The sequence below is a fragment of the Bufo bufo genome, chromosome 7 (assembly GCF_905171765.1).
Source record: "Bufo bufo chromosome 7, aBufBuf1.1, whole genome shotgun sequence".
Classification (NCBI taxonomy): domain Eukaryota; kingdom Metazoa; phylum Chordata; class Amphibia; order Anura; family Bufonidae; genus Bufo; species Bufo bufo.
In genome coordinates, this window is record NC_053395.1 from 199,026,672 (window position 1) to 199,040,338 (window position 13,667).

Below are 13,667 nucleotides of genomic sequence, written 5' to 3' on the forward strand. Positions count from 1 at the left end.
GAGTGAGTTTTCTGCGTGGATGCGATGCATGAATTTTTAATTTTTTTTTACGCATCAGTTCTGTATTGCGTGAGAATCGCAGCATGTTCTAAATTCTGCGTTTTTCACAGCAGCTCTGGCCCCATAGAAGGGAGTGGGGCTTCAGTGAAAAACGCATTGCAGGTGCGCGGAAAAAAATGAACTGAACGCAGACAACTGACTGAACTTGCAAAATGGCGCGAGTTTCACTGAATGCATCCTGAGCCAATCCTTATTGTTGGTGTGAAAGAGGCCTAAATGTCTCCCCTGTGATTCTGATCCTTCTGCAGATTATTGGCATTACTCCGAGACGGAGTGCCCTGCAAACTGGACGTCCTACAACGGGTTCTGCTATGTGTCACAAGAGCCTAGAACATGGCAAGAAGCTGAAACTTCCTGCGAAAAGCAGAATGCAAGTTTAATCAGCCTTCATTCTCTGGCGGATATAGAACTGGCTGTGACGAAATTTCAAAGCGGTATGTAATGTTAATTGGAAATACTAGTCTGAATAATTTGCATATCATGGGCTAGTTTCACACTAGTGGCATCCTTGTCCGGCAGGGGAACAGCAAGCCGGATCCGTGCTGCCGCTAGTGCACCGTGCCACTGGAAGTCCGCTCAGGCCCTATGGATTATAATGGGGGCTGGGCCGGAGGTCCGGCCGCAGCAGGGCAACCCTGCCGAGAGGTGGCAGGAATAAAACGAGTGTATTTGATGTCCACATCTTTTGCGCATTAAAATGAATGGGTCCGCATCCGATCTGCAAAAAAAAAATGCGGGCCAAAAATAGTCTTGTGCATGAGGCCTTAAACTGATCCAGCGTGCATAGCGCCAAACTCAAGAAGATCCTGCCCTATGACTCGAGGGTGTAGAAGAGGAACCAGCCTCTACATAACTACAGTTCTAAATGTAAGACGGCGGAAACAGGCATAGAAAAGGGTAAACGAGGCTGCCCTGCTGGCCCCTCCCCTTCCCCGCCCACTTTTTTAGACCTGGTGTGAGCGGGGAGAAGTCGCAGATTATGGTGCAACTGGCTGGTGCGCCGCTATCTGCACCTGAAATACGCCTAATATAGGCGCATTTCAGTTTAATAAATGACCCCCAAAGTCCCATTGTTCAGCACAGTGCTGACACTGCAAACCAGGTTCCTACCACAGAAGTGTTTTACGTGATGTGCTTTACGTGATATCCCTGTAGCATTTAGTTTAAAGTCATTGAAATGACATTCAAAGTTGGAAACGGGAAGGTGCTACGAGCTGGTATTCTGAGAAAATCAGAGCTGAAGGTACTTCCAAAACCGGAAATAATCTGACTAAAAGGAATAAGAATATAGTCTTTACTAATATCTCTCAGATGGGTAATCCCACTATTAATCCTAGTTTGGAGTTGTCATAAAAGACAGTTGGCTATCTATCCCTCGTTGGAGAGAACATACGCCATAGTCTTAGCCCTGCCTGAATAGTAGGGGTTTGTTACTAATAGTTACAGCCCGCAAAAGGTAGTTCATATGCTTTTCCACGATCATTGCAGTTTCCATTTGCTGCCCACTGTTTGCTGTTCTCCTGAGTCCACCAGCTTTTAATTTCATGCAATATGGTTGCTCAGTAAGGGCTCAAGGTCTTGGGAAGTAAGATTATTTTCACCACTGCTATACATCCCACCCAGGAAATTGGATATTTAGAGTAAGACTGCATATCTCCAGGAATTAAGAAAATGAAAATACTTAAATATAACTTTTATTATAAATATATTTCCAAATAACTTTCATTAGTTATAATGGCTTGTTTTGTCTGGGGAGCAATCATTAGGAGAAATAAAATGGCCACCATCCTATTAAGAGGACAAGTTACTTTATAAGGCTACATGCACACGAACGTTGTTTCCATGTCCGTTCGTTGTGTGTTTGTTTTTTTTTTGTTTGTTTTTTTTTGGATAGAATATGGACCCATAAATTTCAATGGGTGCGCAAAAAAAATGCGGACAGCACCAGTATGTCTGTTCCGTAGCCCTGCAAAAAAAATAGAACATGTCCTATTCTTGTCCGTTTTAGGCAGTTACAATGGATCCGCAAAAAAAAACGGATTGCACATGGATGCAAATTGCGGACTGCAAAACACAATACGGTCGTATGCATGTAGCCTAACTCTGAGCTAAAGAGCTGCCTCATCTGCTCTACTTGTCAGAAATTATGATCCTGAATACAGTTTAAAATGATCTTCAACTAAATCTCTGTAGGAATGGAGTTAATGAGGAGACATGATGGACAGGACAGACTGTGGTAATGGAGACTGCATACAAGAGCTGCTGCTAATTAGCCACACCTCACCCTCCTCTCTGTACTTAATGTCTCCTCATGAACTCCATTCCTACAGAGATTCAGCTGAAGATCTTATCTGGATTCAGGATTATAATCCAGGACAAAGAGCAGAGAGGAGGATGAAACAACTCTTTAGCTCCGTATTGTGAAGTAACTTGTCCTGCTGTGTGATTAGGACAGGTTCTGTGTGTACTAATAGGACGGCAGCCATTTTATTTTCCCTGACTGCTCCCCAGACAAAACAAGCCATAATAACAAATGAAAGGTATTTGGAAAAATATTTAGAATAAAGTAATATTTAAAGGGTTTCTATCACTTCGTTTCACCTATTTAGCTTTCAGACACTAGCGATCCGCTAGTGTCTGCTTTATCTAACCATCCTAATATAAGAGCTTATTGTCCTGCCGTTTAGCTAAAAAAATAACTTATATAGATATGCAAATGAGCCTCTAGGTGCTATGGGGGCGTGATTAGCACCTAGAGGCTCCGTCTACCTTAACAAACTGCCGCCGCCCAGCGCGTCCCTCCAGCCCGCCCATCTCCTCCGGAATGCGATGCTCCTCGTATTCGGCGCATGCGCAGTGAATGTCTGATCGCTTCCCTGCTCAGACATCTCCACTGCGCCTGCGCCGATGACGTCATAGTGCTCCGAGGAACAGGCGCAGTGGAGATGTCTGAGCATGGAAGCGATCAGACATTCACTGCGCATGCGCAGAACAGAGACGCGCACGGAGAGGATCGCTTCAGCTGGAGATGGGCGGGCTGGAGGGACGCGCTGGGCGGCGGCAGTTTAAGGTAGACGGAGCCTCTAGGTGCTAATCACGCCCCCATAGCACCTAGAGGCTCATTTGCATATCTATATAAGTTATTTTTTTAGCTAAACGGCAGGACAATAAGCTCTTATATTAGGATGGTTAGATAAAGCAGACACTAGCGGATCGCTAGTGTCTGAAAGCTAAATAGGTGAAACAAAGTGATAGAAACCCTTTAAGTATATTCAGTAATTTTTATGTTCTTAATTCCCGGAGAACCCCTTTTAAATGAAATTGTGTTAAAGTACAGTAACTCTTTAAGGCCGGAGGAACATGCACGTCCAGTATGACTGATTTGGACGCGTTTAGTTTGTAAAAACTTACTTTACGGAACTGATCTAGTATGTGTACTACGTTGGGTAAAGAAGTTTTGGGGATTTGTCAAAGAAATAAATAATCAGCGAATAGGACAAGTATAGGACATGTTCCAGTTTTTTGTGGGTGCCGCGGAATGGACATACGGATGCTTACCGCACACAGATCTGATGCGGACAAATAACATGGTCCTGTGCATGAGCCTTGTATTTGAGGGATTACCGTTGCTTAAGAGAATTTTTTTTTTTTTTTTTTCTGTGCAAGAGAGCAAGTTGGGTTGTAATTGAAGCAGTGGGCAATCTACGCTTTTTATAATACACAGAGGACAACGGAGCGCCGCTTCCTGTTCACTACACTTTGCATCATCTCGGAAGTGCAGTGTAATTTAAAGTACTCGCTCCAGTCACTTGAATGAAGCAAGCACTGGTAATTGCACTACACCCGCCCTCAGTGACAGGGGAGATGATGTGTAGTGTAAAGACCAGGAGCGGCACCTCCTCTTCAAACAGCTGATCGGTGGGGGTGCCGGGTGTCTGATCCCCGTCAATATAAATCGCTGCACCACCCATTTAAAGGCACAAAGAAATTTGCTGGTTGTCTTAAAGAAAAAGTAATTTGAGGCTAGGTTCACTTGGCAAAATCTGCAGCAGAAAAGTCGGTAGCAGATCAGTATCGGTTTACTAGTAAATTCATATCCAGCCCTTGGGTGGGATAACTCGAATAGTTTTTGGTGGTGGAAACGCTTCTAAAACTGCTAGCATACTGTATTTTTCTGCAATACGAAATCCATTAACAATCTGCTTCTAAAAAGTAACATGACAAATCAGAAGCAGATCTCAATATAGCGGCAGAAAAAAATGCAACCATGTGCACAGCGTGGCGTTTTGATAGCGGATTTCACTTTGAGAATACTGCCGCTTTCTGCTATGGAATTGGTTGTGGATTTTAATCGTGTGAATGTACCCTGAGATACACAAACTAGTTTAAGAACCTGTCATGTGGATATATGATTATAATCAAACTAATTATATACAATCATTAACTACTAAAAAGTACCTTAGATGTATTCACTTACTGGTGTGACAGATGGTTATCTCCTAATATACACACACAGATGCTGCATGCCGCATGCTAATGAGCTAATTTAAGTCCTGTGTGATGTCAGTGAGTCCAGCGTTTTTTTTGTTTGTTTTTTATAGATATAGCCACTCCCCTGCCCACCTGCTGCTGATTCATATGGAAAATAACTGTCAATCAGCAGCAGGTGGGCGGGGAGAGTGAGGAGCTCATGAATATTCAGGACTCATCATTATCAGCTGGAGCTTTTCAATACAAGATGTTGGCAGATTGACTGGGTCAATTAAAGAAAGTGACCCAGCATTTTGCTAAGAGAATCAGTCACTTATTTATGTTGCCCTTAGTTAGGACACCATAAAACTGGTGACAGGTTCCCTTTAAGGGCTATACTGGGGGTCATGGATGGTGATTAGAATTCTCTTTGGTGACCCTATGAATCAGCGCAAGATGCAACCACTTGATAGTTTCATAGATGATGAAAGTGTCTTGGGGGAGTAAAGTTTTGTCGACCACGAAACAGTCGATCCTCTTGTGCAGGTGGGAAAAAAGATGAAATCGCGTCCTGTTGGATGCTGAATTCCCAAATGTCATACAATCCATTTCTGTGAAGTAGTGAGAGGAAACTAGTTGGTTCATCAGGGATAGTTTTAGTTGTGGAGTCTACAATGGCTATAGTGTGCAGTTGAAATCCCCCCCCCCCCCCCCCAAATAATCAAAGACCCAACATACGTCTGAAACGGTGATTGAAAAAAGCAGAGGGGGTGCCTTTGTTGGGAGCATATATTGACAGTTGTGTATAGCACATTATGAAAAATCTACCACGGGGGTCGGCACTTTGTTTAGTGATGGTTAACAAGCGACAGAATCCCGTACAGCTATAGAAACTTCAGGTCTCTTGCTGGGAGCTGCAGAAGAGAATGTGTGCAGATGCCTCCTTTGACGACGTAAATCCTCAGTGGGAAGGTGAGTTTCCTGGATACATAGTACATCCGCACACATTCTCCTCGCCTCCTTCCATCACATACAGCAGTGAAAGGGGGAATTGAGGCGTTAATTAAAAGTATTTCCAATTAAAAGAAAACAGTAACTACCATAGGGAAAGCGGCACTGAGCAGGGTTAAGGGGTCCCAAGAGAAAGACCTGCGTGTGTCGAGTGTCCCCACAGCAATGTCGTACGTAAAGACAAAAGGGAGATCTGATACAGGTGGCCATGCACGCTGAACACAAGAACAGGAACAGCAAGGGTAAGGACGTATTCAAAACTATAAACACTATTTCTAGAATAAAGAGAAACCATAGAAAAATAGATGTAAGGAAAATTATCTTTCTGCCATGAGGGCCCAGATTGAGGAAATTACATGAGCTAGGGGCAGCCATAACAAGACATATCCTACCTCAAAACAGACACCCAGGGGGCCAGTAATGTAAGTGAGGGGAGTGCATTCTTGCCCCGTCCACATTATACAGTTTTGCATTTTCTGTGTGTAACTGTTGTCCATTCCTCGGGAACATGTTTTCTGGAATGGTCGCCAGCTTTTTCTGAAAGCGAGGGGACCCACTTCCGACACGGGCGCTTGGCATCTTCTGGAGATGCCACCGTGTGCGTTTCATGCCTCCTTTACATACGATCAACTTTACCAGGACACCCCATCATTGGGGAATGATCTGCTCACGGAGGAGTTTCATGCTGGCGTTAAAATCAAGAGCGGCTGCCGACAAGTCAGCGGAGACTGTAATAAATTGGAAATGTTCTCAAAGAGATGGGTGGTTGCGAGCAGCAAGTAGAAGGTTCACTTTGATATGGGGAAAAATGTATACGGGCTATCATAGCTTTCGTTAATGAGGCTGACGGAGCTTTAGGCTTGGGGAGCCGATGCACCCTGTCTCATCAGTAGGTCAGCAAAACCAGGAAGTCTTAAAGGGGTATTCCCATCATATTTGATTAAATTGTATACCCCTAAGTGAACGTTTTACTAAATATATAGCATAAAAAAAAAAGTACTGTTCTTTGTAAAATCGAATTCTCCTAATCAATTGTTTATTCGCTGCTCATGGATACGGCCACCGCTAGTGGCCGCCTCCATCGCAAGCGCGAACGAGCACGTCTCCGGGCGGCCGCGCATGGTCAGATCTATATTCCCTAGTGCCGCGTCTGAAACAGAATAGTGTAGGAAGAGGAGGGGAGCTGTCCGGTCTTTCAGAGTTCAGCAGCGCAGCCCGTATCTCCTCAGTGAATGGTGAGGAGATCGAGGCTGCGCTGCTGTGTATAAATGTGACCCCCCCCCCCCCCACTTCTTTCGATTTCAGACCGGGCTAAGTGTCAGTTGCGTAGGGATCGCCAAATTTGAGTGGTGAGTGCCCCCCCAAATCATTGGTGGCAGCGGCAGTACCGATGGGAGTCCCAGCTATGTAATGCTGGGGCTCCGATTGGTTACCATGGCAGCCAGGGCGCTACTGAAGTCCTGGCAGCCCATGGTCAGTTACTCTGCAGCAATATACTTACATGCGCTGTGGCCGCCCGGCGCTCCTTCTTGTAACTCGTCACAGGTCTGTGCGGCGCATTGCTATAAGCATAAGCAATGCGCCACACAGACAGGTGAGTTATAAGGAGCAGCGTTGGGCCACAACGCATGTAAGTATATGGAGGCACTGGGGGGGGGGCTGTTTGAGGCATATGGGGGGCTTATGGAGGTATATGGGGGGCTGATGGATGTAGCAAAGCTGAATATGCTGCTGTTCAGCCATAGTTCTAATGAGGAAGGGAATAGACAGATGTAGCAGTGCTGTATATGTGGCGGGTCAGCATCAATGCGGAGAAACGGATGTAGCGGTGCTGAATATGTGCCTTTTCTGAAACAGTGCTGATTGAAGAAATAAACAGACAAATGTAGCAGAGCTGTATATGAAGCTTTTCAGACACAGTGCTAGTGGGGGAGTAGGATAAAGATGTAGTAGGGCTTCCTATACAGCCCTTCAGCCCAAGTGATGTTGGGGGACTGGAGAAGACACATGTAGCTGAGCTGTATATGCATCTATAAAGCTACATAGTGTAAGGTTTATACACAACTGGAGTACAGCTGTAATGGAAACAAAGCTGCATCTGGGTGGGGGTTGGTCAAGCTTTTGAGCTAATGTATAATATGAAATTATAGTTTTTGATGCACAGAATGTGTTTGTAAAAGATCAGACAGATTTTATGTGTAAAACTGCAGAACAGCCACGTGTTACTGTACACTGAGCTCACTTCACATGGCTCTCTGATTCCCCAGCAGGGGGAGGGGCCTCAGACACTGCAGGCTGCCAGACTGATGAGTCATACTCTTCACATGAACTAGCACGCAAGGACTGAGTTCTCAATGTGATGTCATAAGGAGGCGTGGCTGGCCTTCACTCAAACTGCGTGAGCCCGCCCAGCCTTAGCAGCAGAAAACCAGGAAGTGAACAGCTTCCAGGATTCCTTTTCCAGGATGCTCCAAAAATCTCATTCCGCTGTGACCGATCCTCCGTGTCAGCAATTTATACTGATGCATGAAAGCTAGTGGAGGCAGTAGCACTCTGGACACACAGACCTCACATCCAGCTTGTATTACTGGAAAAAACGTGCTCACAGGGGAGAAGTCTGAAACTAGGCGCAGGTTGTAAACTGCATATCGGGGCATCTGAAAATGAAAGAAGAGCTAAAGATAGTCTGAAACTTGGCAGTTACCTGAAGTTAAAAAAGTTGCAATAACTTAAAGCTAACCTGTCACCATGATTTTGCGTATAGAGCTGGGGACATGGGCTGCTAGATGGCCACTAGCACATCTGCAGTACCCAGGTCCAATAGCTCTCTGCGCTTTTATTGTGTTAAACAGTTTTGAGTGATATGCAAATTACCTGAGATGCGTCAAGGAGCCCAGCACCGCCCCGCGTCCTCCGAATCGCCTCCTTGCCGGCTGACGTCACAGAGCTGGTGCGCCGAAATCTCGCGATGCGCGAGCTAGCGCATGCGTAGTTCGTTCCCTGTGCTGATGCCAGCACAGGGAATGAACATGATGCCGACACTGCGCATGCGCTAGCTCGCGCATCGCGAGATTTCGGCTCTCCAGCTCTGTGACGTCAGCCAGCAAGGAGGAGATTCGGAGGACGCGGGGCGGTGCTGGGCTCCTTTCCGCTTGACTCATCTCCGGCTACAGGACTCATATCAGGTAATTTGCATATCACTCAAAACTGTTTTTTAACACAATAAAAGCGCAGAGAGCTATGGGACCTGGGTACTGCAGATGTGCTAGTGGCCATCTAGCAGCCCATGTCCCCAGCTCTATGCGCAAAATCATGGTGACAGGTTCGCTTTAAGTAATTTTTTTCCATGTCAGTGGTGTCGATATCTATTAACCCCTTAGTGACCACCCATACGTGTTTTTACGGCGGTCACTAAGGGGCCTTAGGCTGGGCCGCCGCGTTTTTACGGCGGCCCAGTCTAAGCGCTGCACGGCTCCCCCGTGCAGCGGGGAGCGCGGACCTGGCTCTCACATGAGAGCAGGGTCCCTGCTCTAACAGCCCGGACTGGCAGGAGTGCCGATCCGGGCTGTTTAACCCTTTACATGCCGGGCGCAATGGCGCCCACTGCATGTAAAGTGGTGACAGAGGGAGCGGACTCCCTCTGTCTCCCATCAGCACCCCAAAAATGCGATCGCGGGGTGCTGATGTGTTGGGAAGCTTACCTTGCTTCCGATCTGGGCCCCGAGCCTGTCTTCCGTTACCTCCAGCAGGCTGTGCCTCTCTGGCGCAGCCTGCTGGTCAATGTTTGAATAGCATTACTATTGAAATGCAATGCATTATAGAGATAATGCATTACATTTTAAAAGCAATCAAAATACTGTATATTATAGTCCCCTTGTGGGACTATTAAGTAGTAAAAAAAATAGAAAAAAAATACACATTTATTAAATAAAAAAATTCCATAAAATAAAAAAATGCTTTTTTTTTTTTTTTCATTGAAAATACGCTTTTCAATGAAAAAAATTGCAAAAAGAAAATATCCCCAATATGTTTTGGTATTGCCGCGTCCGTACCGTCCGGGACTACATAAATATTACATAAATTATCCCCTATGGTGAACGCCGTAAAAAAAAAAGACAGAATTTCGAATTTATTCTTAGTTTCCACCGAAAAAAACGTAATAACAAGTGATCAAAAAGCGGCATTTACTCCAAAATCATACCAATGAAAAATCAAGTCGTCTTTCAAAAATCAAGCCCTCACACAATTCCATATAAAAAAATAAAATAAAAATTATGGGTCTTGTGAAGTGGCAATGCAAAATCATTTTTTGGTAATAAAAGGGGTTTTATTGGAAAAAAAAGTAGTAAAACGTAAACAAAATTATAAGTATTTAGTATCACTGTAATCGTACTGACCCAGAGAATAAAGATATTATGTTATTTGTACCGAAAAATGAACGCCATAAAATTTATAATGTAAAAACGCAGTGGCAGTATTGCTATTTTTCCCCATCTCCCTCCCAGAAAGAGTTAATAAAAGTTAATCAGAAAGTTATGTGTACCCCAAAATGGCGCCATTAAAAACTACAACTTGTCCCATAAAAAAACAAGCCCTCATAAAGCTATATAGACTAAAAAATACAAAAGTTTTATAGCTCTTGGAACGAGACCATGAAAAAAGGAAGAAAAACGCTTGGTCATAAAGGCCCAAACAGGCTTGGTCACTAAGGGGTTAAAGAGTAATTCAACCCTTTAGTCTGAGAAATTACTGATCGCTGCATTTCAAGAGCTGTTAGAGTTGAAAAAAAAACTTTATGTAAATGTTTTTTTTCTATTTGTTCAATTTTCAGAGAATAAAAATATTTGGTCCGGATTTCACAGTCAGTCGGTCCCACCGCTCTTTAAGTGGTCTGATGGAACAGAAGTTCACTTTACATACTGGGATCAAAAAGAACCATTACCACCATTCAATGTGACTCCGAACTGTGTGTCTTTTTCAGGACAGGTAATTTTTATTTAGTTTAAGTTTTTTTTGTTTTTTTTTTCTGCTTGCAATACACAGGGTTTATACATGAATAAAAAACCAAATGGTAAGGGTTCTTCTGCTTCTACAGGACCTTGTTCTGACAGCACAGTGCATTGCGCTGAGATGTAATTTCTCATAGTTCACCTTACATGGTGAGATTGGCCTTCTCAGAGCTTAAAGGGGTTGTCCTGGTTTAGAAATACACGCTTTTCTTCCAAAAACTGCATGACTCCCATGGCTATTGCAGCTCAGCTCTCTTGGAGTCAATAGGGCAGAGCTGCAGTACTGCGCACAACTTGTGGACAGGGGTGCTGCTGTTTTTGGGTTAAGGCAGACATGTATTTGCAATCCTTTAATGTGCAAGATTATGACTATATACGATTTTAATGTATTCTTTCTCTCTAACAGACAGGTCGTTGGCATGTGGAAAGCTGTGAAGAGAAATTGAAGTCCATATGCAGGAAACCTGGTGTATTAAAGAATGCTAGCAACTCTGACTCTGGATGTCCTCAAGATAAGGTTCATTCCTCCAAGACACACTTGGCCCAATATGCATTCACTTAGAGGACCTGTCCCATAGTCCTAGTAATTATTTCCATTCCCCATGTAATAGCAATTATGGACCATCAATTTCTATCACTATGTTGTGCTATTCCTTTATTATTCCTGCTAGAAGTTTATGAATATAAGGTACAACTGGGTGTTACCAGTTGGGGGGAGTGTCTCTGAACAGTCTCATACTGGCAGCACTGATTGGACAAGGTTAGACTGTTCATAGACACTCCCCCCCCCCCCCCCCCCCCAACTGGTAACACCCAGTTGTACCTTTTATTCATAAACTTCTAGAAGGAATAATAAAGGAATGGCACAACATCACGTGTGCAGTATATGCCAGTCGGTTTTCTCCTCTTTGCTGCTCCCCGTCTATAACTTCGTATGGGATTTACAACAAAGTATATTTATCACCTAGGCAATATGTCTAATCAGTGGGGGGCCCCACCACTGGGATCACCACCGATCACTAGTATGGGGGTCCTGGGTCCCCACTTCCTCAGTGAGGAGTTTGAATGGAGTGGCGGTCGTGCTTGCACCCTCCTGCTTCTTCCAATGTCTGGGGCTGACTGTTTCCATTAGTTCTTTAGACATTGAACGGATGACCGTGCACATCCCCGATCGCCAGTCCTTTATCTAGGTGCGGTTGTGAAATTTAGAGGGAATGGGGGCCTTGGGACCCCCATTCTAGTGACTACAGAGGCTTTCAATCTTAAGGGATTTATTACCTGTCCTGCTAGTTGGAGGCGCATTTAGGATCAGGAGGCCTACTTCCCGACAGTCTGCTGCTGCCTCAGTGGGGGTGAAGCTGCTCTGCATTTTCTGGGCAGCAGATCACTGTTTAGACCGCTCCATCTGCTGCCCAGAAACAATAATTTAGCTGCCTGCACAAATGACTGTTCATCAGGTGATCTGCTGCACATTTACACAAGCAGATTGTCGGAGACCAGCAAACCTTTGTTTCTGATAATCTGCCTGATTTTATCTGCCCATGTAAATCCACAGTAAATGTCCTTTGTGGACATTTAAAGACAGGACACATTAGTCCTGAATAGTTGCTGTCATCAGATCTCTCCCCCCCCCCCAATCTAGCTCAAGTGCTTTTTATATTAGCAGTTTATTATAAATTTCCGTTCTATTCGGCGTTCTGACTTGAACGCTTCCCGATTATCTGCTGATTTACAAAATGTAGTTGCAGAAGCAGAATGCCTGAAGATGACAGCTAGAATTAAAATGTTATTTTTTTTATTTTTTTTTTATTTTTTTTTTAAACTGGGTATAAGCAGCGGGAGGGAGCCCTCACATGACCCGGCTCAGCCAATAAGCATTGCCATATGGAGCCTGCCTGATGGAAATTAACATGAATGAATTTATTTTGTAGGACTGGAGGAGACATGGAGAATACTGCTACCTCATTAACATGACTGAAACCTCATTTGAAGCACGGTGCAACCTCACCATTACAAGCAGGTGATGCCTTTTTTTGAGTTTGTAGATGTGACCGAAGGATTCATCTCAAGATTTTAATGTTTTATCGTGAATGGGTTTTGTCAGGTTTGAACAGGAATTCCTGAACGCCTTAATTCGACACCAGAATAAGATGGAGGGAAAATATTTCTGGACAAGTTTACAGGACGTGAATAGTACTGGGGATTACTACTGGCAGACTGCAAACGGGACAAAAGACCTCACTTATTCCAACTGGAACACCCACCAGCCAGGTAAGCCCAGGCTTCATATTTATGCCTATTGAGGTCAGGGTTTCACTTTAGGATTAGTTTAGCCGTGCGGAGGTCTGCATATACATCTCCAACCTCTCAGTCTTTATGAATTGTAACATTTTGTAAAAAAAAAACACACACATTGTAACCTGAGTTTCCAACTCTGTGGAAAACCAGTGATTGGTTCCAAAGCCCAAAATTTCATCCCAGAATAAGAAAGTGAAGTTTGAAGAAAAACGTATAACAAAAACGGATAAATCAGGTCCCTATGTAAAGCAGACCGGAATCTATGCTGGAAGCTGGAAATGACTCTCTATGGTGAGAGCAGGAGCTTCTTCAGGGTCTTGCATATTACACACATGGACCAGAAAAACGAAATGTCCAAAGGAGCAGCTCATCCTGGCATGGACAGGGGGCCGGTCAGAACTTTTAGTACCGCAGAGGAGCTACTAGAAAACCAAGGAAGGTGCTTTACCAATCAAACTGTCATATTGATTAGTTGGATCTGAGTCTGAGGCATCGTACATTGAGTCTATTTTCAATTTACGATGGCCCAGAAAAGACAATTGTATGTTGAAAATATTGTGTATATATTCCACTTGCATGTTTAACAGCAGTCCATTTAAAGGGAACCTGTCATCAGGATTTCTAGGCCCCCAAAACTTCACTAGTTTGTTTACCAGGGCAGTGATGGCACAATGGTGTTCTTGTGTTTTCTGAGACATTGGCTGTATATTAATGCCTGCCAGGCCTAAGTATGGACATCTTAGAATAGGGTTTCTCTGCTCCCTCTGTATAAACCGGTGGAGAGATGATAACTTGCCGAGGCTCTGGCTCCGGTGGATT

General features: G+C 44.2%; 1 protein-coding gene across 1 annotated transcript in view; it reads left to right on the forward strand.

The window, feature by feature from the left end:
• Positions 1-13,667, forward strand: part of LY75 (lymphocyte antigen 75) — a 79,217-nt gene that overhangs the window by 29,331 nt on the left and 36,219 nt on the right. The window contains exons 7-11 of the mRNA XM_040440310.1: positions 309-494; positions 10,373-10,527; positions 10,957-11,067; positions 12,482-12,570; positions 12,655-12,821. Coding sequence (XP_040296244.1) covers positions 309-494; positions 10,373-10,527; positions 10,957-11,067; positions 12,482-12,570; positions 12,655-12,821 — 708 coding nt within the window. The remainder of the gene's footprint in view (positions 1-308; positions 495-10,372; positions 10,528-10,956; positions 11,068-12,481; positions 12,571-12,654; positions 12,822-13,667) is intronic.